Genomic DNA, 27371 nt, shown 5'->3' with positions numbered 1-27371 from the left:
AACCTCCAGCACCGTGTTGAGCAGAAGTTGTGATGGGGACACGCTGCCTTGTTCCTGATCTTAAGGGAGAAGCATCAAGTCTTGCACCACTAAGTACCGTGCTAGTGACAGGTTTCCAAAGAAATCTTATGGGATTGAGGAAGTTCCCGTCTGTCCATAGTTTGTTAAGTGTTCTTATCACAAAAGGTTTTAAGCTATCATCATGTCATAAGAATATTTAAGAGATGCAGGAGGGCACACGGCCCCTCCCCTGCTCAGGCTTGTCTGATCCCTGCACGAGGTACTCAGTGCTACCCCCACAGCCCTTGCCTCCTCCCCAGAGGTGACCGGTCTTGTATTCCAGTTCCCACTCAAGTCTCGGATGGGAGAGCTCTGTCTCCATGAATGGATACCCTCTCCCACCAAAAATAAAAATAAAAACCTATCGCAGCCCTGAGGCTCTCGGGTCTGGGACAGGGCCCAGTCCCCTGGCCTGTGAGTGGACACAGCCTGGAGCGGGGTGGGGTGGGGGAAGCCTGAGGAGGCCTGAGAGGGGAGCCCACAATGGAGGGAGGGAAAGCCGTCAGCTCACGGCCCTCGGATACACAGGGTCTGAGGAGGGAAAAGGGGCTGGCAGGGCCGAGCCAGGGTGATTGTGGGTCTCCACCCTGTGTGTCACCAGCTCAGAACGTGGCACACAGTGGATACTCCTCCCCTGGGTTTACAGGCAGAGGTGAGAGGTGAGTGTGTGTGTGTGTGTGTGCTGGGGGAGGAGAGGGATAAAGGATGAGCGAGAGGGGCTGGTGGAGCAGGAGAGACCTCAGGGTCAAGGGCTGGGGGACTCAGGGGAGCCCTCTCCAGCGCTGGAAGCCCGTTCTCCCACCTCCGGGGGGGCATTCTTTTCCGGTGACTCACGCGCCCTACCTGCTCAGCTCTGCACGCCTGGGCTCCCGGGCTCCAATGAAGATAATGAGGCCAAGGAGGTATTTATGTGCGTCCTCCTGGGGGAACCTCGTGGCCTCTCCGCCCTGACCTCAATGCTCTTTGGGACGGCCCCAGGCATCCCAGGCCAGTGCCAACTTGCAGGAGGAGGAAACTGAGGCCCAGGAGGGAGTGGGTCCACCCACGGATACCACCCTATGGGCAGAGGGTCTCAAGAAGCAGAAAGCCCCCTGCTCCCTCCACCAAACCCGTGGAAATAAGGGCTGTTAGCACAAAAAGGCCTAGTTAGGCCGGCTCCTTTCTTTTTTTTTCTCTTTTTGAGACGGAGTCTCGCTCTGTCACCAGGCTGGAGTGCAGTGGTGTGATCTCACTTGCAACCTCTGCCTCCTGCGTTCAAGCAACTCTCCTGCCTCAGTCTCCTGAGTAGCTGGGACTAGAGGTGTGTGCCACCACGCCCAGCTAATTTTTGTGTTTTAAGTAGAGACAAGGTTTCAGCATGTTGGCCAGGATAGTCTCGATCTTTTGACCTCGTGATCCACCCGCCTTGGTCTCCCAAAGTACTGGGATTACAGGTGTGAGCCACCACCCCCGGCCTGGCCGGCTCCTTTCTAAGGTGTATCCGGGTGCAGGGTCCATGCCGCCTCCACGGCCCCCGCCTGCACCACCCCAACTTCCAACCATGGGAGTCACAATGCTGCCCTCCCAGGGGACGCCCCTGCTGCAGACCTACCCCACCTGGCCAGGCACTATTGGGGAAACCAAGGCAGGGGCTTTGCCCTCACTCTGGGGAGTCTGAGGAGTAGCATGAACCCAGCAAGGCACAGGAGAGGGAAGGGACAGGTGAGCCTGCAGGAGCAGCTAAGCTGACCTCTTGACCCCTAAGCGGCCTGGGTCTGGGCCTGGGTCTGGGCCTTTGCAGGAGCGGCCCGGCTTCGTGCACCCCTCAGCTCCTAGGGCCCCCTTGGTGGGCCTGCAGGAGCAGCTAAGCTGACCTCCTGACCCCTAAGCGGCCTGGGTCTGGGCCTTTGCAGGAGCGGCCCGGCTTCGTGCACCCCTCAGCTCCTAGGGCCCCCTTAGCAGGCCTTGGCTGGGCCAGAGGCCCTGAGGCCCTGAGGCCCTGCCGCTCCTTACGAAGCAACGGTCCTGCTCAGGGTGAGTGAGGAGAGGCCCAGGCAGCGTTGCTTCATTTCCAGGCCCGCCACCTCCCCCGCTCTGGGGCGGCTTTGCCCTTGCAGGCTAGTAATCCCAGCAAACCTCTGCATCTCCCTAGCTGCGGTCAGCAGGCCCCTCCTCCGGCAGACCCTGCCCCTCACACTCTACAAGGACGAGCGGGGGGTCCCTGGTGGCAAAGCCCAGGGCCAGGCCTCTATCCCCGGCCTGGGGGTGCCCTGGCCTCGCTTATTCTCAACCCTGACCTGAGTTCAGCCTGCATGGCTGAGGGACAGAGGCCACTGTACCCTGGGCCTGGGGTTAACAGTGTCATCTGCTAAGCCTCCATTACTGAGAGTGCCACCAAGTCCTCTCCACGCATGTTCACATCTAACCCCCACGGCAGCCGCCTGAGGAGGCTTCTATTAAACCGCGCCGAAATAGAGTGAGGTCTAGAGAGGGCGTATCCTCGTCCTGGGAAAGGACAGAGCAGGGACTTGAAGTGTCCTGGAAACTGATCCTCAGCCCGGGGATTGCTGTGTCCCAGGATCTGCCGGCTCCTCCCACACCTCGGACTGCCCCCAGCCAGGCATGAGCGAGGGGGCTGCCAGCTGGGGCGTCCGGGGCAGGCCTTCTGCAGAGGGTTGTCTGGTTCATCTCCTCACCACCCAGGACATGGCTGGGGAATGACTCAGGCCATGGCAGGGGTGGGAGGGACTCCTGCCTGCCAAGGAACTGGAGCTCTGGGTGCAGGTTGGGGAACCAGCCCCTGGGGTAGGGTCCTCAGGCAGGGCCACCCCAGAGCACACAGTCACGCCCCTGGCACGGGGTACACACCTGCAAGGAGCCCCTCCGGGCCTGGGCTCTGGGGCACCAGTGTCCCAGGCCTGGCAGTGCCATCCCGAAGGGAAGCAGAGGCAGGAGAACAGTGGGGAAATGAGCCGGGATCCCAGCGGTATGGGGGGCACAGCTCTGCCATCCAGCCCTGGCCCGCCCGACAGGCTGGATGACCTTCCACAGTCTTTGTCCTCTCTGACTGCAGGCCACAGCTGTGAGGTGCAGCCTTCCCTCAAGGACACCCAGCCAGGGCCCCCTCCCACCTGGAGTCCCCCTGGCCCCATGAGGTGAGCCCTATCTTGGCTGCAGGTGTGTGTGTGCGTGTCAGTGTGAGGGAATGATTGAGTCAGTGCGTGTGAGTGCGTGTGTGAGTGAATGAGTGTGTGTGATGTGTGTGGTGTATGATGTGTGGCGAGAGTATGAGTGTGAATGAGTGTGTGATGTGTGGAGAGTGTGAGTGAATGAGTGTGGGATGTGTGGTGAGTGTATGAGTGTGAATGAGTGAATGAGTGTGTGTGACGTGTGGCGTGTGATGTGTGGTGTGTGATGTGTGTGATGTGTGGAGAGTGTGAGTGAATGTGTGAGCTGTGTGGTGAGTGTATGAGTGTGAATGAGTGAGTGTGTGATGTGTGGAGGGTGTGAGTGAGTGAATGTGTGTGATGTGTGGTGAGTGTATGAGTGTGAATGTGTGAATGAGTGTGTGTGATGTGTGGCGTGTGATGTGTGGTGAGTGTATGAGTGTGAATGAGTGAGTGTGTGATGTGTGGAGGGTGTGAGTGAGTGAATGTGTGTGATGTGTGGTGAGTGTATGAGTGTGAATGTGTGAATGAGTGTGTGTGACGTGTGGTATGTGATGTGTGGTGAGTGAGTGTGAATGAGTGTGTGTGATGTGTGTGGTGTGTGATGTGTGGTGAGTGTATGAGTGTGAATGAGTGAGTGTGTGATGTGTGGAGGGTGTGAATGAATGAATGTGTGAGCTGTGTGGTGAGTGTATGAGTGTGAATGTGTGAATGAGTGTGTGTGACGTGTGGTATGTGATGTGTGGTGAGTGAGTGTGAATGCGTGTGTGATGTGTGGAGGGTGTGAGTGAATGTGTGAGCTGTGTGGTGAGTGTATGCGTGTGAATGAGTGAATGAGAGTGTCATGTGTGTGGTGTGTGTGTGGTGTGAGTAAATGAGAGTGTGTGATGTGTGTGATATGTGTGTGAATGAGCGTGCATGTGGTATGTGTATGAGTGTGAATGTGAGTGAATAAGAGCGTGTGTGATGTGTGGCGTGTGTGTGAGAGAATGAGCATGTGTGTGGTGTGTACAAGTGTGAATGTGAGTGAATGTGTGTGATGTGTGGCTTGTGTGTGTGGTGAGCGTGTGTGTGGTGAGCGTGTGGTGTGCACCGGTGTGAATGTGAGTGAGTGTGTGTGTGATGTGTGGTGTGTGTGTGTGTACGCACATGCGTGGATCCCTGTGAGTCTGGGACTGAGTGTCGAAAGGTGCTCCAATGTCCCTCAGGCCACCCATTCACTGTTTCCCGGCAGCCTGGCTCCTGCTGTAACTGCTGAGCCTGAAGAGCTGACCCCCAGGCAGCACCGGAGTGACGACCATGACTGTGCTCCACACAGGAGCGGGGTGTCAGGCAGGAGGGGGTGGCCTCTCTGGCCATCAGGCTGCCCTGACTGTAACCCTCGCCCTAGCTTCCTGCCCCTACATCCCCCAGCAGTTCTGGGGCAGGAGGAATTGTGGCCAGCCTTAGGGACAGGGGACTTGGGTGGATGTGCAGACTCCAGTACCCTCGGCCTTCCTCTCCGCCCAGGGAGGCTGCCCTGTGCGTCTTACCCTGCGCCCCATGCCTCTTCCACCCTCACCCCTGCTGTAGATTGTCCCGGCCCCTAAACCAGGCTCCCTGGTGGCAGGTTGCTGTGGTTGGGGGTGGACGTCTGGCAACCCACAGGCCCCTACCCTCATTCCCCCATCCTGGCACCTCTGCTCTCTGAATCCCCTGAAGGCTCAGGTGGCCTGGAGTTGTCTTTCTTGCCTCTGGGGAGCTGACATTGGAAGCCCCAGTCATGGTCTCTCCCGAGTCCAGAGCTATGTCTCTGGTGGTTTCTTCATGTCCACAGGGATGTGTCAGCCCCGCCACAGACTCAGCATGCCTGAAAACAGCCTCCTCGTCTCCCCTCGGCCCCAAAACACGCCACCCTCCACTGACAACGTTCTCCCGGGCTCCCAGCCTGAGACCATCACCTGGAACCAAATTCCACCAGGATGGACAGAGGCCGCCGCGTGGCGGGCGAGGGGAAAGTGGCGCTGGCTCTGGAGTTGGGGAAGCTGGGTCTAAGCCCCTGCAGTCCCTGCGTGACCCAGGGCCCAGAGCTACTCCTGAGGCCTCGGTTTCCCCTCTGTTTCGGGGCTGGTGGGAGAGTGGCTGAGACAGGGTGAGGTGTGTGCAGAGTGGCAGGGGGCTTGGCCAGTGTGGGTCCCGGACACTGCATGGAAACCCTTGCAGTCATCAGGGCCCAGCTGCAATTGCCTGTGAGGGCCCCGCCTCCCCTGGCCTCCCCTGGCCTCCCCTCCCCTCCCACACAGCTGTCCAGCTCCACCATGACCTTTGCCAAGCCACGCCCTGGCTCAGACCCCTCCAGGGCCGGCATGGTCACCACACTGGAGTACAGTGCCACCGCCCCACTGCCACAGCTGGGCCCTGACTACCCCTCTAGCCCTTCCCCAGGACATCCCATCCCCGCCTCCAAGCGAAGTGCACAGCTGTGTGGTCCGCCACCTCCATCTGCAGCAGGCAGCCCCCAGGGGCCCTCACTCACCGCCTTTTCCCTCGCCGGCTTCCCTGTTGTCCAGTGTTGCGTGAGAAAGGTGGAGGGGACATGAAGCCCCGGATGGAGGTGCAGCACCAGCGAGAAAGCTCCAGCCTGCGGGAGGGACTCTCAGGCTCAGGTCAAAGCCAGGAGCTCTGGGAAACATGGGCTCAGCCACCACACCCCATGGAAGGGACACACCCTTCCCTGCCTGATGGTAGGGCCCATGGTAGACACAACCCATGACCTCACCTCTCCTGGCTCCAGGTCACAGCCCTGCCCACTTCTGGAGAATTCCATGACTCAGGTAACAGAGGAGGGGCCTAGCCAGTCTCACAGCCAAGGTCACACCGTCCTACACCCTGCTGTCCCCATAGCATGCAGGAGGGGCACGCCAGGACTGGAGGGCACTGCCTCCTCCTCTTGACCCAGGGAGTAGCCTCACCAGGGGGAAAAGAGCCTGTAGAGTGGTGAGCCCAGGTTTGCAGTTCCCATAGCCAGGGCACGAGGGGCTGGGAGGTGGGGCCTGGGCCTGGCGTCAGGGAGGTTACCTAGCAGACGGTCCCACAGTCCACACTCAGGGCTGCCAGGTACGGCTGCATGGGTTGTGCACTGCTTAACTGCAGAGGGCGCCCCACACACAGACGTGACATGCCGACTGGACCAGCAACGTGATGGCCCTGATTATTACACACACACACACACACATGCATACACACACACGTGCGCACACACACATGCACACACACACGCATACTTGGTTCACATAGCCTTTTTTTTTTTTTTTTTTTTTAAGAGGTGGGTCTTGCTGTCACCCAGGCTGGAGTACAATGACATAATTATAGCCCACTGTAGCCTCGACATCCTGGGCTCAAGCAATCCTCCCGCCTCAGCCTCCTGGAACTATAGGTGTGTGCCACCACATCCAGCTGGATTTTTGTTTTAGAGGAATTTATTTATTTATTATTTTTTAAAATTATATTTTAAGTTCTAGGGTACATGTGCACAACATGCAGGTTTGTTACATATGTATACATGTGCCATGTTGGTGTGCTGCACCCATTAACTCGTCATTTACATTAGGTATATCTCCTAATGCTATCCCTCCCCCCTTCCCCCTCCCCACAATAGGCCCCAGTGTGTGATGTTCCCCTTCCTATGTCCAAGTGATCTCATTGTTCAATTCCAACCTATGAGTGAGAACATGCGGTGTTCAGTTTTCTGTTCTTGCGATAGTTTGCTGGATTTTTAAATGCTTTTTACTGGCAAGATCTCACTATGCTGCTTAGGTTGGTCTTGAACTCCTGGGCTCAAGTGATCCTCCCGCCATGGTCTCCCAAAGTACTGGGATTACACACAGCCTCTTGGGAGTTATTTCACACCTATGTCCTAATGGGCTCACGTGTCCTCTGCCCTGTTTAAGGATGACAACAGTGAAGTAAAGGAGTGACCGTGGGTCAGAGGAATGGGCTTGGAACCGACGAGTTGACCTGAAACCACTTTGCTGGGTCTGCCACATGTTCTCAAATGTCAAAATCATCATCACAGACCTAACTAGGACCCACCAGGCCAGGACCGGGACCACCCTCTCCACTGGCCCTGGCCTCAGCTGAGTAGAGCCACTTCCCTTTCTCTGAACCTGCCTCGATTTGGGGCTGGCCAGGCCCTTGCTTATGGTGTCTCCAAGCTGGATCTCCCCCATCTGGACTTGGAGGCACAGTTGAAATGTGACCTTGCGTGTGGAGGCTGCCCTGGCCCCTGGAAGGCCTTGCACCAGCCACCCCGTGAGGCTGCAGGCTCTCCCTTCCCTGGGCTCCCGCCTCCCCTCCCACAGGCATGCCCATGCCTTGCCTCTTAGGAGCTCCCTTCAGGCTAATACTTCCAGCAACATACACCTGTGAGGCATGGACCGTGGATGCATCAGGCTCTGCTCTGAGGGCGTTACCTTGCAGCACAGGCTTAATCTTTGTAACAGCTTTGCGTGAACATCAATTATTATCTCCATTTCATAGATAAGGAAATGGAGCCCTGAGAGGTCCCACAGCCAGTACGTGCTGGAGTGTGATTGGAACCCAGGCAGCCTGTCTCCAGGGTCCATGTTCTTCAGCCCCTCTATGATGCTGCCTTCCCTCTTTTCAGGCTCTGGAGTGAATGGTGATGGAGCCTTGGCTTGGTGTGCTGGACACTTGCTTGGCGCCCTGAGCCACCATGTCCAAGTCCAGCTACTGTGGGGTCCTATGCTGGGAGGAATCCCAGGTCCCGGGGCAGGTTCCAGCTGACAGCCACGGCTGAGGTCCCAGACCACAGCCAGTATCACACCCCCCAAGACTTGAGGGGAGACATTCATGTCCAGGTCATTTTGGCCCCTGCTTTAGAGATCTGCCAGCGAGCCCTAGACATCATGGACAGGGGCAAACGGCCCCTTCTGCACCCTGCCAATCTCCTAACCACGGAATCTGGGTGCATCAGGAAACAGTTGTTTGCAATGGCTGAGTTCTGGTGTTACTTGTCATGCAGTAACCGATAAACAAAACAGCTACCACCTGCTTCCTGCCCACCCTCCAAGAGACTCCTGTCACCAGGGAGCCTGGCACCTCTGGGTGGTTGAATTCATTGTGCTCATTTCTGTGTGACCTTTCTTCACCTCTTGATCCCATTCCAGCCTTCTCCGTGATACCCTGGCCCTTGGCTTCTATGACCTCTCCTCCCTCCTGTTCCCTCCTCCTCCTACACGCCTGGGCCTCAGTTCCCCCCAAGGAGCTCCCTTCTGTCCAGCACCTCTGAATGTGGGTGTACCCCAGGATCTCCACGTTAGCTTATGCTTATCTCCCATGCACAGGAACCCAAATCTACGTCCCTGGGGCAGATCACATTCTGGGTGGTCTGCGGGACGTCTCCTCGGCAGCCCAAAGCCCCCTGGCCCTGGTCCTGCCTCTCCTCCCAGACCTCCTGCGGCCTTTGTCCCGGTCACCTGGTCTACTGAGCTGCCTCTGGGGTGCCGCAGTGAGATGGTCCAGGGAGGCGCTGTGCAAATCAGGCCAGCCTGGAGGGCTGGTGGGGGACCCCATGGCCTTCATCCCCAGGAGGAGGCAGAATCAGATTTCATGGGGAGAGAGCTGCCGGGGAGTGGTGGACCCCACGTTTCTGCTTCGGGGGTGGGCAGCTCTGCTAGGTGAGCAGAAAGCTCAGGCTGGCGGGGATGGCAAAGGAGCTGCTCTCGGACCCCCCATCCCATGTGTGGGTGGGCGTATGTTGGGCAGGGAATGTGGCGTGGGGAGGGCCCCTGACAGAAAAGGAAGGCAGGGAAGTGTGGTTAGATGTGGAAGCACTGAGGGTCAGACCAAAGTAATGGGAAGTGTCTGGTGTTGTGGCTGAATTATGTTCCCCCAATTACTCCATTGAAGTCCTAACCCCTGGCGCCTCAGAATGGGATCGTGTTGGAGACGGGTTTTTGTTGTTGTTGTTGTTTTTGAGACAGGGCCTTGCTCTGTCCCCCAGGCTGGAGTGCAGTGGCATGATCACGACTCTCCTCAGCCTCCACCTCCTGGGCTCAAGAGATCCTCCTGCCTCAGCCTCTGTGGTAGCTGGGATGATGGGTGTGTGCCACCACGCCTGGCTAATTTTTGTATTTTTTTTGTAGAGATGGGGTTTCGCCATGTCGCCCAGGCTAATCTCAAACTCCTGGCCTCCGTCTCCCAAAGCAATGGGGTTACAGGCATGAGCCACTGTGCCTGGCCCGGAGATGGGGTTTTTAAAGACAGTTAGTGAAGTTAAAGTGAGGTCATATCGGTGGGCCCTGATCCAACATGACAGATGTCCTTAAAAGAAGAGGAGATTAGGGCACAGACAAGACACAGACCAGGGGCAACAATGCGAGGCAGTGGCGGGAAGGTCGCCATCTGCAAGCCCCCAACTAAGGGCAGCTGCTCCAAGAGCCAGGCAAGGCCTCAGCGCGTGAATACACCCGGATTCCACCTGGAGCCAAGAGAAAGGGTGTGTGAAGGGCGGTTTCGGATGAGACTGTGCCTTCCACCCCCAACTCCCTCACCAGCTGACTCTGTAGCCCCTCCCCCAACTCCTGAAGGTTCAGTCCTTTGCCACATGCAGAGAACCTAAAAGGAAATCTGGAGGTCCTTTAAGAAATGCCCCCCCACCCCACCTCCCAAGAGGCTGTATCGGCAACAGCCACGGAAGGTGCCCAAACACAGACGCCTGCATGAGCACAGCGCGACTGTCATCCATTAACATCCCAGTTTTACAAACTTGTTCTAAAATTGCCCGAAGGACATGGAAAGCAGCCCCGCTTTGAAGATGTGTGCATTTTGAGATGGCCGCCTCACTACATCTGCTTTCCTGGTCTCTAGGCCCAGGAGGAGGCTGAGCTGGGGCTTCCTGCTCTCTGTGGGATGGAGGGCGGTTGGTTTGAGGATGTCTCTCTGCCCTGGACACCCCCTGCTCTGCCAGCTCCATCCTGGTGGGGCTTGTACTGGTGCAGCCAGTGGCTGGGTGGGACTGACCCTGAGCAGGACTCACCTCTGAGTGCCCCCTCTCCACACACCCTGGCACCAGCCTCTCCCAATGACAACAGATTCTTCAGCCCCTATGTCCCTCAACCAACAACTGAGTCCCTCTGCCAAGTGGAAGCCTCCTCCTAGCCTCTGGGCAGGTCAACCTCCCCTCTGGCTTTCATGGCCGTCTGAGGTCTGTAGGGAAGAATGTCATCCCCATTATGCAGACTGGAGACCAGGGCACAGGAAGGGCCAGCTCCTCATCACTGACGCTGCTGTTTTGCTTGTCCTGTGCCCCTGGCAGGGAATGGGAATGGCAGGGCTGTAGTTGAGCTTTGCCAGCCCAGGAAGGAAGGACACTGGGGCTGGGCTGATCCAGGACAGCTTCCTGGAGGAGGTGGGATTTAAACTGGTCAGTGAGGTGAGTCCTCTTCAGAGGTGGCTAAGACCCAGGCTCTGGCCCCAGGCAGTTTCTTCTGCTTCCTCTACCCTCACCCAAAAGACAGATAGCCCCACCACAAGGCCCCCCATGCCAGGCTCTGGGCAGAGCTCTTGGGGCTAAGGTGCTGCTCCGCCCCCTTGCCTGGCCTTTGCATCTCTTCCACACACACTCGGGGAAATTCCCTCCATGAGGTTGTCATCCAGGTGAATTCAGGTCGGGACCAACATTGCTGGCAGCCTGCAGTAACAGCCGCCACCACTGAGCCCCTGCCATCTCTCCATCCCCCGCTTCCCAGGCACTTTGCATCTGTCATCTTGTGTACCACAGTCCTGCTTCTACAGGCTTGGCATTCCAGGTACAGATGGGGAAGCTGAGGCTCAGAGAGTCCAGTGTCAGCCCAGGCACACAGGTGCCCCTCGGTAGCCAGGCAGCTGCTCCAGGGCCAGGTTCTCTCCAGTGGGGAAGGGGCGGGGGGAGCACCCTGGTCTCTGCCCCAGCAGTAGTGGCCAGGAGGGAGCCAAGTGTGTGGGTTATCAGCTTCCGTTTTTTGGAATCCACTGTGGCCCCAACCCTGTGCCATGGCTTCTTGGTCTCAGGTGCATCTGGTCACCTCTCCTTTCCGGATGTTCCTGGGGACCTTACAGATGCCAGCTTGGCGATGGGGCTCCTGTGTGAAGCGCATGGCATGACGCTGCCCTGAGTGGCTTCCTACATCATGGAGTCAGGGTCCTGACCGGGACACTGTGGGCCCAGGGAGGGGCATCTGAGCAGCTGGGCTGGCTGTCAAGACAACTGCTGAGTCTGGCCTTGAAGGGGGACAGTGCCTGACCATGGAGATAGGACAGAAAGGGTGGTCCAGACAGAGCAGAGGCAGGAGGATGAGTGAGGGTCTTGGGGGGCTAAGGCTACATCCCTCCCCTGAGACATCTCTCTGCCCAGCCCTGGCCCCCAGTGGGGTGGGTAGATAAAATCTAGCCCAGGGCTTCCTTAGGACCATCAGCCCTGAGTACCCTCATGGTCCAGGGTGGGGGTAGCACGAAGCTAGGAGCCCATGAGACGCTGGGGTCCAGAGCTGGGAGCCTGCAGACTCCTCCCAGGCTGGGGACTCCACTGTTATCCCTGGAAGGTTTTTGAGTTCCCCAGGCCAGGCGGGTGGGCCCCTTCAGGAGCTGGGCTGGGGCTGGGTTGGGGAGGGTGAGCTATGGCAAGGACAGATGTTTCCAGTTTGAGGGCTCAGGTTGCCATCAGTTATTCCACTAAACCCTGTTTCCTATTAAGCAGACTGTGAGATGGAGAAGTCGCCTTCCATCATGCAGTCTCTGTCTCTCTGTGTGTGTGTGTGTGTGTGTGTGTATGTGTGTGTGTGTGTATAGGGGTGCTGAGGACTGGCTGGGGAGGCCATGAAGGGCTATGGGCATGTCTGTTCTCCATGCCTCCTGGCCAACCATGGGCAGAACTGGCCTTTGTCCTGGGAACTGTCCCTTGGCCCCGGAGCAGCTTCATCTGACTGAAGGGCTGACAGCCAGGACTTGGGAGGGCTCTGGATGGGGGTTCTCACTACAAACCTGGCTATGACCTTCTCCTCTGCCCCTGGGCAAACTATGGCTGGTCACCTGCCCATCCCTGCCTTCCCCGTCCTTCTTCCTGAAGGAGTCTGTGTTAGTCTGTTTCATGTTGCTATAAAGGAGGCCTGAGGCTGGGTAATTTGTAGAGGTTTGATTGACTCATGGTTCTGCAGGCTGTACAGGAAGCATGGCACCAGCATCGGCTCAGCTTCTGGTGAGGCCAAAGGAAGCTTATAGTCATGGCTGAAGGCGTAGGGGGAGCCAGTGTATCACATGGTGAGAGAGGGAGCAAGAGAGCCAAGGGGGAGGCCCCAGACTCTTAAATGATCAGATCTAACTGAGCAACAACTCACTCATCCCCAAGGGAATGGCACTAAGCCATCCATGAGGGATCCACCCCCATGACCCAACACCTGCCACCAGGCCTTACCTCCACCACTGGGGATCACATGTCAACATGAGACTTGGAGGGGACAGACATCCCACATATCAGAGCCTGATTAATATCCTGGGACTCACTCTCCTCTCCGCAGCTAAGTAGGCTGGCCCCCGACCCTGATTTGGTTGGGGGCCATGATGGGGACTCCTCTCCTTGCCAATAATGGTTTAGGAATGGGTGTGGGAAACAGGCCTGGGCACGGATATGTGAAGGGGCCTCTGAGAGAGGAGCCCCACTCCTGAGCTGTACTCCAGATGAGATCATGCTTTGATGTAACACCAGGAGCTGTGGCAGCCCTCTTGTGAGTATGAGGGAAGCCAGCCAGAGGGTGTCAAGTACACAGGGACACAGCAGAGGACCTTAGGATGGCACTGAGCTGGTGCCTTCACCCTCGCTGGGGCTTCCTAACCTGTGAGATGACACCAGCTCTAGTTTCCTGAGGGCTTACCATTTCTAGACATAGTGCTAAATGCTCACATTATTCAACTATTATTTCTTGTAATCAGGTAGATTACAAGGTGTGGGATGTGGATGTGCAGAAATCACACAAAAATCCCTGCTCCCTGAGAAGATACATTCTCCATTAAAAAAAAAATAGAGTCTTGCTCTGTCATCCAGGCTGGAATACAATGGCACAGTCATAGCTCACTGCAGCCTTGACCTCCTGGGCTTAAGGAATCCTCCCATCTCAGCCTCTTGAGCAGCTGGCACCACAAGCACACACCACCATATGCGGCTAATTTTTTTTTTTTTTTTTTTAATGTAGAGACAAGGTCTCACTATGTTGTCCAACCTGGTCTCAAACTCCTGACTTCAAGTGACCCTTCTGTCTTGGCCTTCCAATGTGCTGGAATTACAGGTTCAGCCACATTCTCCATTCTTTGAATGCTATTTCACTTAAGCCTCAAACCATAGCCTAAGCTGAAGTGCAGACATCAGGGTCTGTCTTTCAAGACACAGTCTTCCCACATAGACAGGGTTCTACAGACAGCAGAGGCTGGAAAGCAAAAACCTTCATTCTCCAGGCACTTCTGAGGCTGGAGTTCTGCATGCAGCCCAGCTTTCTCCAAGAAGGGCTACCCAGCAGGGACTTGGAAAGTGGAGTGAGCATTGGGCACGGCAAGTGCGTGGGCATGTGGGCGAAGTGTGGCCCTCGGCTTCTCCAGGGCCATCGTGGGCAGAGTCTCATTACTGGTCTCTAGCTGCATGGCAGGACACCGAGTGTTGGGCAGGGCAGCAGCCACGTTGCCTCTCAGTACTGGGGAGCAGTTGGGAGTTTCCCCTGGCTGGGTGCCATCCAAGCTTAGGTCCCTGGCTCACCCTGGAATTGGGCAGCTATCTAATATTCAGAAATAAACCCTTTTCCCCCCAAATCAGCTCAAGTAGATTACATGTTTACTGCAAATAACATCACCTAAAATGCACTTACGGGAGACGGTTGGTGGTAGATGATGGGAAATCACCCAGTATGGGTAAAAAGCTGGTGTTTCTTGTTATGCAGTGGAAAAAGGTTAGGTCAAACTGTTGCCTCCTGTATGTAGGAAGGAAAGTCGCAGCCAGACATGAGGCTGGTGCAGTCACAAGATGGAACTTTCTTCGGGTTTCTGTTATTTGGGGAGGGTGTGTGGTGCTCTCTGCAGGGGAAGGCAGCTGTGCATGGATGTTGGATAGGGAAAGGGAGACATCATTAAGTAACATTGTCCTTCGCCTGCATTTCCCACGGCCTAGAGCTCAAGCAAAGTCATGGTCTTCCTGGGCTTGCAAGTCAGAGGGTGCAGGTTGGGGTAGCCAGTGTGGTTGGAAGAAGAGGGACAAGATGCTAGACAGGAAGGAGCCCCAAATTTGCCAGTAATTCCTCTTGTCACTGGCTAAGCTGAGCCTGTATAGAGCAAGACGCCAACCTAGAATTTTGAAAACATCTTCAAAAATGAAGACAAAAGAAAGGCATTTATAGATAGACAAAAGCTGAATTTGTCATCAGCATGGTGACCACCCTGTCCTGGGCACCCGTTATGTCTACTAATGAGGAATAATCACATCATCATTTTTGGCAGCCACTACACACAACTGGAACTCCTAAATACTTTCCTGAGTGAAGCCACTGAGTGAGACTTGTTTTTCTAAATCCAAACCACCAGACGCAAAGGTTGAGCTCCACAATGGTTCCCGCCACATCTCATCCCTGGGACTCAGCCCCTTCCTCTCTCTGGATCCTCTCTATCATGTGCTGTATTGAGTAGCCCTGTCACCTCATCACTTACAAATGTGGAGAACATTCTTTCTATATCTTCCTCCACACAGTGATAAAACTGTTGAACAGGGCTGGGATGAGAAGCAGAGACCAGAGCCATCCCTCTAGAAATCATCCTTGGATCAGTGGTTCTCAAAGTCTCTGGGATTGGCACAACTTTGCATTCTTAAGAACTGAGGACTCCTAAAAGCTTTTGTTTATGTGTGTTAGATCTGTCCATATTTAATAAAAAAATTAAACAGAAATGTAAAAATATTAACTCACTGAAGAATAACAATACTAAACCCATGACATGCTAACATAAATAACTTTTATGAAGAATACTATGTTTCAAAAGAAAAAAAGATTTGTGAAGAGTGGCATCGTTTTGCATTTTTGCAAATCTCTAGTGTCTGCCTTAATAGAAGACAGCTGGATTCTCATATCAGTTCCACATTCAATCTGTTGTAATATCACACACATGCAGCTTCTGGAAAACTCCACCAAACACTCATGAAAGAATGAAAGAGAAAAGGTAAATAACATGATGATGATGATGATGATGATGATGATAAAGAAAGCACCTTAGGGACCCCCAGGTCTCCGGATCCCACTTTGAGAACTATTGCTTAGGTCACCACCTCTCCACTGGCGAGCACCCTAATCCTCTAGGAACCCTGCCCAAAGAAGCAAATGGCCTGTTTTCGATAACTCTAACCTTGTTCCCTCACACTTGGGTATAGGAAGATGTAGAGACTGAGCCCCCAAGAGAACGTGTCAGCCTGAGCTCTCACAGCTGGCACTTGGAACTGGAACTCAGGCTCTGGAGTCATGGAAGATGACCACGGATGGGCGGCCACCCCCAATGCCTCCGTGATAGTTTGGCTGAGTTACATCCCTGGCTCACGCGCTAATCTGCCTCATCTCCCCAAGTGCAGTGAAGGACCCTAGAGGCCAGGAAGGAGGTCTCTTCTCTGACAAGCTTTTCCTGGGCCCCCTTCAGGGACAGTGAACCCACTCTGTCAGCTGCAATAGCAACATTTTCAAGGAAGCAATCCATGTCCCCATCCACACGGTGGGAGCTGGGTGAAAGGGGCTCCTCAATGTTCCGAAAAAATAAGGATTTCGAGGACAGTGGTGGGGTGTGGGAGAATGATGAGATGTGGGGTGCAGTGTGACTTCTCAGCCTCTTTCTTTGTCTTTCCTCTATCACAGGTGGGGCTGGGGCCCTGATGAGTACAGGCATGTGAGAAGATGGAAATGTAAACTGTAATGTCATGAGGATGTCACCCCCTTACACAGTGTCTCATGTAAACATCCCATTTCACAAGGAAGATGGTGACATCAGGAAGTGTGGGGGACTTGCCAAGGCCACGCGGCCAGTGAATGCCAGAGTAGGGAGAAGAGTGGAGTTGCTTCCCCAAAGTCCAGGGTGGCCATGAGGGCTTTACATTTAAGTATCTCTCCATGGCCTTGGCTCAGAGCTGGGGGCCCAGAGCCCAGAGAGTAAATCTGTAAGTCTTTGTTTCGTTTTGTTTTGAGACAGGATTTCGCTCTGTCACCTAGGTTGGAGTCCAGTGGTGTAATCTCAGCTCACTGAAACCTCTGCCTCTGGGCTCAAGCTACCTTCCTCCCTTGGCCTCCCCAGCTGCTGGGATTACAGGTGTGCACCACCACACCTGGCTAATTTTTAAAATTTTCTGTAGAGACAGAGTTTCACCATGTTACCCAGGCTGGTCTCAAGCAATCCTCCCACCTCAGCCTCTCAAGTGCTGGGATTACAGGTGTGAGCCACTGCACCTGGCCTATAGGTTTTAATTAAAGTACATCTGTAAGTTGTAGACATCCAGCAATGTAAGTATGGACTTTCTTCTTTTTCAAGCTTTTCTGTGCAATTCTGGATGTTTTGCATTTCCATGTAGATTTTAGAATCAATTTGTCAAGTTTTCCCATTCCTCCATCATACTGGGATTTGGACTGAGGTTGCACTGAATCCACAGATCAATTCTGAGGGAACCAACTCTAACACTGAGCCTTCCAACTCATGAATCTAATGATCCTGGAATGGTCCCTTATTTAGGGAACCCTTATTTAGATCTTTAGTTTCAATCACACTTTATTTTAGATTGATCTCTGAGTATTTAATGTTTTAAAGAATGCTATTGTAAATGGTTCATTTTTAAAATTTCACTTTCTAATTGTTTATTGCTAGCATCAGAAATACAAGTTATTTTTGTCTATAACCTTGTATCCAGAAACTTTAATTTTACTAGTTTATTGGCAAAGTATTTTAAATTATCTATATCCTCAATCATGTCATTTACAAAAAATGATAGTTAATTTTCTTCTGACCCTACCCAACTAATTTAAAAGGAAATCTTGCCGTACTGGTCAGGAACTCAGGTAATAGTTTCCTCAACATATAGCAAAATTGACTATCGCACAGTGTACATTTGTATACCCACCATCTGGATTCTACCATTCTAGATTTTACCAAGTTTACTATATCTGCTTTATCACATATATATCTATCCATCAAGCCATCCTTTTTTCCCTTTTCATGATGCATTTCAAAGTGATTTAAGGTACCAGTACACTCCCCCCTAAATAGGCATGCATAGCATTACCTAACGACATTTTGAATAGAAGTGATAATAGACATCCTTTTTTTGCTTCTGATCTCAGAATGAAAGCTTTTGATATTTTAAGTATGATGTGTTTGCTGTAGTTTTATTTATTATTATTATTATTTTTTGAGATGGAGTCTTGCTCTGTCGCCCAGGCTGGAGTGGAGTGGCCGGATCTCAGCTCACTGCAGGCCCCGCCTCCCGGGTTTACGCCATTCTCCTGCCTCAGCCTCCTGAGTAGCTGGGACTACAGGTGCCCACCACCTCGCCTGGCTGGTTTTTTGTATTTTTTAGTAGAGACAGCGTTTCACCGTGTTAGCCAGGGTGGTCTCGATCTCCTGACCCCGTGATCCGCCCGTCTCGGCCTCCCAAAGTGCTGGGATTACAGGCTTAGCCACTGCGCCCGGCCTGCTATAGTTTTAAAATAATATTTGTAAGATTAAGATAGATTCCATTTTTCCTAGTTTGCTAAGCATTTCTATCACATTTTCCCCTGCATTTATTCAGATCATTTACATTTCCTTCTGTATTCTGTTTATATGAATAACTCTAATTGATTTGTGAATGACAAATCCAATTTGATCATGATGTATTTTTACACATTGTATTTGTAGATTGGGGGTTTCTATTTGCTAACATTTGTTTAGACCTTTTGCATCTATACCATGAGGACTGGCCTGTAATTTTCCTTTCTTGTATTGTTCTTGGCAGATTCTTCATATCTAAGGTTAAGCTGGTTTCATAAAACAAATTAGAAGGTTTTTCTATTTTCTGGGAGAGTTTGACTAAAATTGGCATTATTTCGCTCTTAAATGTTTGGTTAAATTCACTACCGAAGCGATCTTGGTCTGTAAATTTCCTGTGGCAGATTGTAATTATGGACTCAATTTATGCACTACATGTAGGATGATTCCAATGTTCAGGATCTTTTCATGTCAGTTTTGGAGAGTTTTTTGTTAATAGTTTGTTCATTTTATGCAAAATCTAAAAACAACTTTAATGAGGAATAGTTAATATATAAAAACTACACATATGTAATAAAGTGTACAATTTGATTAGACATATGTATACACCTATCACTGCAATGAAGATCACTTCATCTAGATTTAAAATTTATTGGTATTCATAATATTCTCTTAAATATGTATACATATTTTTGAGACAAGGTCTCTCACTCCGTTGCCCAGGCTGGAGCGTGATGCCATGACCACAGCTCACTGCAGCCTCTACCTCCTGGGCTCAGGTAATCCTCCTACCTTAGCCTCTCCAGTAGCTGGGACTACAGGCACACACCAGCATGCTCAGCTAATGTGTGTGTGTGTGTGTGTGTGTGTCTGTTTTCCTTTCTGATATTGGCTGTTCCTCTCTCCTGCCCTTTCTCCTTCCTTCTTTGATCAGTCTTTTAAGGGGTTATGAATCCTTTTATTTATTTATTTTGAGATGGAGTCTTGCTCTGTCGCCTAGGCTGGAATGCAGTGGCGCAATCTCTGCCCACTGAAACCTCCACCTCCCAGGTTCAAGCAATTCTCTTGCCTCAGCCTCCGGTGTAGCTGGGACTACAGATGTCCGCTGCCACACCCAGCTAATTTTTGTATTTTTAGTAGAGACAGGGTTTCACCATGTTGACCAGGCTGGTCTTGAACTCCTGACCTCAGGTGATCTGCCCACTTCAGCCTCCCAAAGCGCTGGGACTATAGGTGTGAGCCACCGTGCCCAGCCGATGAATCCTCTTAATCCTTTTAAACCCTTTTAAATAACCACTTTTGACTTTGATTCCCTTTATTGTATATCTGTGTTCTATATCAGTAATTTGGCTTATTTTTGGGTTTCATTTGCAGTTTAAAAAATTTTTGAGGTAATTGCTTAATTGATTTTTAACCTTTCTTCTTTTCTAACATAAACATTTAAAGATACATATATGGGAACAATAGACACTAGGTACTCCGAAAGGAGGGAGGAAGGGAAGGAGAGAGGGAAGCAAGTGCTGAAAACCTTTCTATTGGGCACTGTGTTCACTATCTGGGCGACAGGATCATTAGAAGCCTCAGCATCACCAATATACTCTTGTAACAAACCTGAACATGTACTCTCTAAATTTAAAATAAAATTAAAAGACATCTTCTGAAGCATGGTTTTAATTGCATCCCACAAGTTTTTTTCTCCATTAGTTTTGATATGTAGTATTTTCATGATCAGTTCAAAATATTTCAAATTTCCATTGAGTTTTTTTTTGACAGCTGGGTTACTTGGAAATCTATTTCTAAAAATATGAGGATTATAAAATTATCTTTTTGTAAATAAGTTGTCTTGATTCTATTCTGGTCAGAGAACGTATTTCATTGGAAGTATTTTCATGTTTGTTGAGACTTTTTTGTTTTTCTGAGAAAGGGTCTTGCTGTCACTCAGGCTGGAGTGCAGTAGTGCAATTATAGCTCACTGCAGCCTCGACCTCCTGGGCGCAAGTGCTTCTCCTGCCTCACCTTCCCAAGTAGCTGGCGCTACAGACACATGCCACCATGGCCATCTAATTTTTTTATTTTTTGTAAACGTGGGGCCTCACTATGTTGCTCAAACCAGTCTCAAACTCCTGGGCTCAAGTGATTCTCCTGACTTGGCCTCTCAAAGTGCTGGTATTACAGATGTGAGCCACTGCGCCTAGCCTGTTGAAACTTTTATAGCCCAGTATTTTGAAGTGTGTGCCATTTGTATTCGATAAGTATGTTACTGAGTTTGGTGTCCTACACACATCCATTTGGTTTGCTCATTTCATTGCTTAAATCTTCTATAACTTGATTTTTGTATGCTAGCTTTTTTTCTACCTATTAACAAAATATGCACGTTGAAATATCACTCTGGTTGCATATTTGCCTAAATTTCCTATCAAATTTTCTTTTACATATTTTGAGTTTATGTTTTAAGTGCATATAAATTTAGATTATCTTTCTAGTAATTGAATTGACCCTTTCATTTCTTAAAAAAATTATTGCCTTAAAGTTTACTTAAATATATCTACACCAGTTTCCTCATGGTTACTGTTTGCTGGGTATGTATTTCTCCATCTTTTTCTTTCAAAATTTCTAAATTCATGTTTTAAAAGTGTCTCTTGTAAATAGCATATGGTTGTTTTTAAAACAAGGCTGACAATATTTGCCAACATTTGAGCATTAGTCCATTTACATTTAGTGTAATAATGGATTACTCATAAATATCTTGCTTTCTATTTGTTCCACCTGTTCTGCTTTTTCTTCTTTCTCAGACTCTTTTGCAATTCTTAAATCTGTCCACTGAAATGATTATTCCAATTCTCTCTTATGTGGAAAGCTATACACTTTTATTGATATTTCAAATATTATCAGGCAAACATGACTTGTCAAAGACTAATATTAAATGGATTTTTATTCTCTTCTTGGATGATGCCAAGTGTCTTAGAACACTTAAAATTCCCACATAAATCCCTTTATTTTCATGCATTTTATTTCTCTATATATTTAAAGCTCCATAACACGTAATTATTGTTTTATGTAGTCAATACTTATGTGTCATTTTCATTGCTCTTCAATCCTTCCTAGGGCTCTGTCCTTATGTTTGGGATTATTTTCCTTCTGCCTGTAAAACACCTATTAAATTTTCCTTTAGGGTAGGCGTGCTGATGAATTCTTCTAGCTGTTTCTCTAAAAATGTCTTCATATCCTCTTCATTTTTGCAGGATATTTTCCCAGATTAGAAATTTTTAGGTTGGCAGTCACTTTCTTTCAGAACCAGAAAAGGCAGTATTTAACTGTCTTCCATTGTTTCTGCTGAGAAGGAGCTGTCAGTCTAATATTATTGCTCCTTTAATGGTTATATTCCCTCCTCCCACCCCAGCAGGTGTAAAATACTATTTTTCTTTGGTCTTCAACAGTTTTACTATGATGTTTCTAGGTGTGGATTGTTTTTATTTATCCCACTTGAAGTTTTTGTGGGAGGGATTCTTGAATTTTTGGTATGATATCTTTCATGAGTTTTGGAAAAGTTCTCAGCTATTTATTTAAATATCCCTTTCTTCTCCTCTTTTGAGATGCCAACTACACTTAGGTCAGACATGCTCACTGTATCCTTTAAGTCTCTTACCCTCTATCCTCTATATTCTGTTTTTTTTTTTACTATGTAATTCCTGCTCCCACCCCTCAACCCCGAGTTTTCATCTTACTCATTCTCTTTTCAGTTATTTCTAATCTGCTCTTAGACCTGTTCACTATTCTTCTCACTACACTACTTTAGTTATAGAATTTCCAATGGACCTTTTACAGTTTCTAACTCTCTGCTGAAATTCTTGACCATGCGTCTCATTTTTTTGAACACAGTAAGCATAGCTGTTTTAAATTCTGTGACTAATGTATCTGGAGTCCTTTTGGATATTTCTATTGTCTATGTTTTCCTCTAATGGTTTTAATTCAAGTAATTAATGTTGTCTGGTCTTCTCCCATACCTGGGTATTTCTTATGGCAACAATGCAGAAATAATTTGAGGCCTTGGGTTATGTTCACTTCCTCCACAGAATTTGCATTTGCTTCAGCTGGGCACCTGAAGGCATCAGTAATCTGGTTTCACCTCCGACCACATTCAGGTACTGAGGTGGTTTAGAAGTTGAACTGCAGTACCCATGAGTGATAGTCCAATGACAGTAGTGGAGGACCAACCCTCCAGCTAAGGACAATTTGGAAATCTGGTAAAAATATTTTTAAAATTTGCTTGAAGGATCCCAGAGCCAACAAGATAGTTAAGCATTACTTGTCCAGCTCTATGGGGCTGCTTTTCCTCTAGGGGATTTTGCTAATGCCAGAGGCTGTGTCTGAGCAGCTGACATTTAGCTAGCCTTGTGAAGTCAGATTAGGGATTGGAGTATGACCTGACCAAGGGTCTTGGGGCTATTGGTGAGTCTCCCTTGCTTTGGATGGGACCTCTGAATAGCTATCCCCTAATGAGATTAAATTTTATGTTTTAATATAATTCATACAAAATAAATATGCATTATTTGCTGTGGATCGTGTGCTATAATCTACTTTAGTTCTTCATATGCATAGCTAGTTTGGCTCTTCACCACTGAATAGAAACTCTGACCTCTTTGACTCCAGGAGGTGACGTAGGACACTGGAACAGTTCTGAATTTGGAGTCAGAAGGCCTAAGGATCAGTCCCTAAAATCAAGTGGCAACTACTGATATTGCAGGGATAGCGCCTAGGAGAGAATTAAGAGACCCAAAGGGTTGACCTTGCAAACTCCAGCCTATGAAGTATCAGCAAGTGCCGAAACTAATTTATGGCTCTGCAAAAAAAACGCAGAGTGACTCAGTTTTGCGGAGAGCTCTACCACCCAATGCAAAACCCTGGTTCCCCGGAATCTAAAGGACGAAATTTTGCTTAAAGTATGATATATTAACAAGTTTAGTGCTTAAAAGTTTTCCCCACTAAACATTTCTCTTGGATGTACCTTAGCAAGCTCTTAAGAAGTTGCTGAGTGTTCTGATGCTGGTCCTGTGTCCTTTCCACTTCCCATCATCTACTCTCCAGCTCCTGTGCTTTCCTTCCGGAGAGAACTGTGTGTGCAGTGTACTTTCTATGCTTCACCTTCAGGGGCCTTTTCTTCTTTCCTTTCTCTGTCTTTGTCCTTGAGCTGTGTTGTCTGCACTGCTGAATGGCGGCAGTCCTGCTGCAAGGTTGTCGTTCATAGATTGTATGACACCAGCCTCAATGGGTGACTGTGGGAACTAGAGTTAGAATTCTGAAGCTTTTCTGCAAAGTGCCTTGAACTCTTGATAGGGAAGATGCTACTGAAAGGGACACATTCTTTTAAAAGTAAATATTGTGGCAGAAGTCTTTGTTGATAAAATGACACAATGCAGTAACAGCCTCTGATCTTGGGTAAAATCAGATGTTAATTTCCATCTGAACACATGATGATCCTATGTTGCATCATTACACATTTTTACTTTGTGTAAAGATTTCTAAGCAAACTAATACTCAAAATTAATGCAAGTATAATGAAAGCTTATCATTCAGATTTATTGCCGTATAATAAATCTTTCACAAAAATAAGGAAGAAGCCTCTGGTGACTTTGTAGAGCTGAGGCAGTGATGGCATGTGGTGGGGCCTCCCTCCTGAGGGGGAGCCAGCATTGGGAGCATCACTTGCAGGCCTCCTTGGAGGCTGGTGCCCCAGCTGAGCTTTTAGCCAGTAAGTGCTTCTACTGTGTGATGAATGAGAAGAGAGAAAGAGGGGAGGGCAATCAGGGTTCTGGGGGCACCTCAGTGAGCCCGGAGGCCTGGAGGAGAGGCTGTATGATTCCCCAATCAGGCCTTCCTTGGGAGTGTACCCTATGTCAAGATGACTGGGTTTCTGAAGGGCCTCATTTCCTCCCACGACAAGCACTGACAGTCCTGCAGCCCAGGGTCTGTCCTGTGGCACTGCCCAGCCCTCAGACTCAGTGGACAGTTCTGTGGTCCTGTCAGAAGCTCAGCTGCTCCACATGACCCTTAAACATTTAAACATTTTTTGGTTTAAAGGAAAAGGAAGCCAATCAAAATGCTCTGGAAACAAATTAAAGTTGCAAATTATTTCCCCACATAGGAAATACATACCCTTGCTACCTGAAATGATAATCATCACTCCCCCTGCTGGCTGAGAGTGCTGCTCCTCCTCCTTCAGACTGGCTCCTCTGCAAAGCTCACTAAGTATTAGTAGAAGCTGTTGCTGAGCCTTACCTCTAGCCTGGATGCCCTGTACATGCGCTCTGAGGTGAACACAGGAGTCAGAGGCTCCACTCCAGCAGTGACCGGAGGAGGCCTGACAGAACAAGCCCCTTGGGGACGGGCGGCAAGCTGCACTTGCCTCTGGGACCTTACCAGGGATGGGCCCTCCATGAGTCCCTCAGCCTCAGGGAGACTGTTTCATTCCTTCCAAACCAGGAAAAGGAAGCTGCCTGCCCTACCTCAACAGCCTCTGAGAGCGCAGCTTGGCCAGGCCTTCCCATGTGGAGCCCACACAGTGGTGCACTAAGATGCTGGCGGTGTTTTGACCTTTTACAGAGCTTGGGGTGACTGAGAATGGTTCCTCCAAGGCCCTCAGAAGATGTGATGGACCTGAATGACACGGGCCTGCAGCCCTGGGACACGGGACAGGAGAAGCCAGCCCTGACACAGATGAGCTGGCAGTGGATTCGAACAGTGTGCTCAGTCTCGTCTGGGCTTATGTGCTTTCTATGTTGAAGAGCAAATACTTTTTCTTTGAGAATGAAACTAGGCTCCTTATCTAGACTGTGAAGGGGCCTGTGAGGACACAGAGTGTGACTGGAAAGGAAAGTCCCAACTGGCCCTTAGTGCAGCCCCAGTGGCTGTTTCCTTCCGAGAAACTCCTTCCTCCAGCTCAGGCACCAACATGCGGATCACACCAGCCCAGAAGGGTTTTTAAAAAACCAGAAACAAAGAGCAAAACATGCTTTTCATCCCACGTGGAATACAGTATGAACAAATTACTCTCCTTTTTCTATTAGTGTGTGTGAAGGAAAAAGACTTTTCAAATGAAGCTTTTCTTTTTCCTAATGATTAATACAGAGTAGATTAACTTAATTTGTGCTAGACTCCAATTTAATTCCAGCAACACTTCACAGACCATATTCACAGAAAAGTTAATCTGGGCTTTATGAGAGGTAGCCATTTTCTTTTCTTTTTTTTTTTTTGTTTTTTAGAGACAGGGTCTTGCTCTGTGGCTCAGGCTGGAGTGTAGTGGCACCTTCTTAGCTCACTGCAGCCTTGAACTCCTGGGCTCAGGCAATCCTCCCACCTTAGCTTCCTGAGTAGCTAGGACTACATAAATGTGCCACCATGCCTGGCTAATTTTTAAGTTTTTTGTAGAGATGGGATCTCACTATGTTGTCCAGGCTGGTCTCAGATTCCTGGGCTCAAGCGATTCTGCTGATTCAACCTCCCAAAGTGCTGGGATTACAAATGACAGCCACTGCATCCAGCCCATATTCAAGGAAAGATGCAGAGGTGTTAAAGATTAATATCAAATTGTCCAGGCATGGTGTTCATGAAATTATGCGCCCTCTGAGAGGCAACCAAACACACACATGACTTCCTTTCTTTATTAATTCCTGCCTCATCATCTTTTCTCATTGATGCTTCTTAAGGTTAAAGGAATCTCTCTCACACACACACATAAGACCAAAACAAATACCTTGAACATGCAAAAAAATAGTGTACACTGCTGAATAGTGTGCACTGTTGAATAGTGTACACTGTTGAATAGTATGCACTGTTGAATAGTGTGCACTGCTGAATAGTGTGCACTGTTGAATAGTGTACAGTTGAATAGTGTGCACTGCTGAACAGTGTGCACCGTTGAACAGTGTATACTGTTGAATAGTGTGCACTGCTGAATAGTGTGCACTGTTGAACAGTATACACTGTTGAATAGTGTGCACTGCCGAATAGTGTACACTGCTGAATAGTGTGCACTGCTGAATAGTGTACACGGTTGAATACTCTGCACTGTTGCAGTGTGATGTGCCTAGGGCATCAGGATCTTGGGGAAGCTCTAGGTTTTTGGCTTCGAAAGAAAACTGCATGTTGAATAGCAGGTTTTTACATTTATTATTGTTGTGTATTTCCTCCCCTTTTTGCACTACTATCTACGCTGAGTGATCTATTGCCAACTGGCACCAATTCTCCAAATCAAAGTGTGTGAGGAAAACACACTTGTGCAATCCTCTTTAACAGAAGATACACCAAGTAATCTGTCTACTTCTGTTACCCAGAAATAAAAGAACTTGAAGGGCTGCTTGGCTGGAGGGGTCCGGGTGGGAGCACATCCTGCCCTCAGTCGGAATCCATGGTGAACAGCTGGATGTCCTGCGGGTTCCAGTACAGCCCGACTGCTGAGTTGTAGACAAGAGACCAGACGTAGGGGATAAAAAACTCCTCAGGCTGCTCCTCTTCCACATATTTGAATTTCAATTCTGGAAATTTCTGCAATGAAAATAAGATGATTTTATACTCCCACAGTTCCATGCACAAGCAAAAGCGGTGGGAGTTTGCAGGTGGTGCTGTGGTGCGCGGGAAGCTCACCCACCCCTGGCAACTGGTCACAGGGCCTGAGAGACCTGGGGCTTTAAAACATTTCAGCTATCAAATGGCTCCTGAGAAAATGTGAATTACTGATGGGGAGAGCAAATAGCACAATGGGTCCTGGTTGGCTAATGTCAGTTGGGCTGATAGTTCCCTGCTAGGGACCCCACCTGTGGTTACGGTATGATAAGAAATATTCTAGCTGAGACATGGACCCTGCCTGGGAGGCAGACAGGGCTCAGGCTGATATTCCCCAGAGTGTGACGCTGGGGACTGGCTCTTGAGAGGCACTGTCCTTAGGGTTCCGTCATTCTGGAGGTGAGGACCTTCCCCTCACAATCCTGAGTCCTGACGTGAAGGGGTAGGTGTGTGCCACCAGTGGAGGGGGGCTACTCTGGAGGAGCAGGGGTCTGGGGTGGCCAGCTTGCTCGGCCATAGCTTGGCCTCAGTCTCTTCCTCCTTAGAGGCAGGAGCAGTGGCTTCAGCTTTGCAGAGGGAGCCCGAGGCTGCTCCTCATGGAGGCTGGGAAAAGGCCTAGGCCTGGCTCTACAAACACCTCGCGGGTGCCCTGGTCTGCAAACTCCAGTCCTCTGCTATGTAAGAAGTCGCGCAGCTCAGCGGCGCTTGCGTTTTAGCACATCACTGGGATTTGGGCTTTTGATTTTCCACTTTTACTCCTGACCTATTAATTCCAGCCAGGGCAGAGGAAGTGATTCCACTTTCAGCAGCTTGAGGAGCAGCTAG

At 50.0% G+C, this 27371-nt stretch overlaps 1 protein-coding gene across 6 annotated transcripts in view; it reads right to left on the bottom strand.

Annotated features, from left to right (window-relative positions):
- Positions 1-21653: 21653 nt before the first annotated feature.
- The window catches only part of DYM (dymeclin), a 437123-nt gene continuing 431405 nt past the window's right edge, over positions 21654-27371 (bottom strand). For 5 of the 6 annotated variants that reach the window (XM_033177784.1, XM_033177783.1, XM_033177782.1 and 2 more), the window contains one exon: positions 26130-26528. In XM_033177784.1, coding sequence (XP_033033675.1) covers positions 26379-26528 — 150 coding nt within the window. In that variant the 3' untranslated portion in view covers positions 26130-26378. Of the gene's footprint in view, positions 26529-27371 lie in introns of all 6 variants that reach the window. The other variant, XM_033177780.1, reaches the window with a different exon arrangement.

The sequence above is a fragment of the Trachypithecus francoisi genome, unplaced genomic scaffold, assembly GCF_009764315.1.
Source record: "Trachypithecus francoisi isolate TF-2019V2 unplaced genomic scaffold, Tfra_2.0 Lachesis_group19, whole genome shotgun sequence".
In the NCBI taxonomy this organism is placed as follows: Eukaryota; Metazoa; Chordata; class Mammalia; order Primates; family Cercopithecidae; genus Trachypithecus; species Trachypithecus francoisi.
This window is presented reverse-complemented; position numbering and strand designations above follow the sequence as displayed.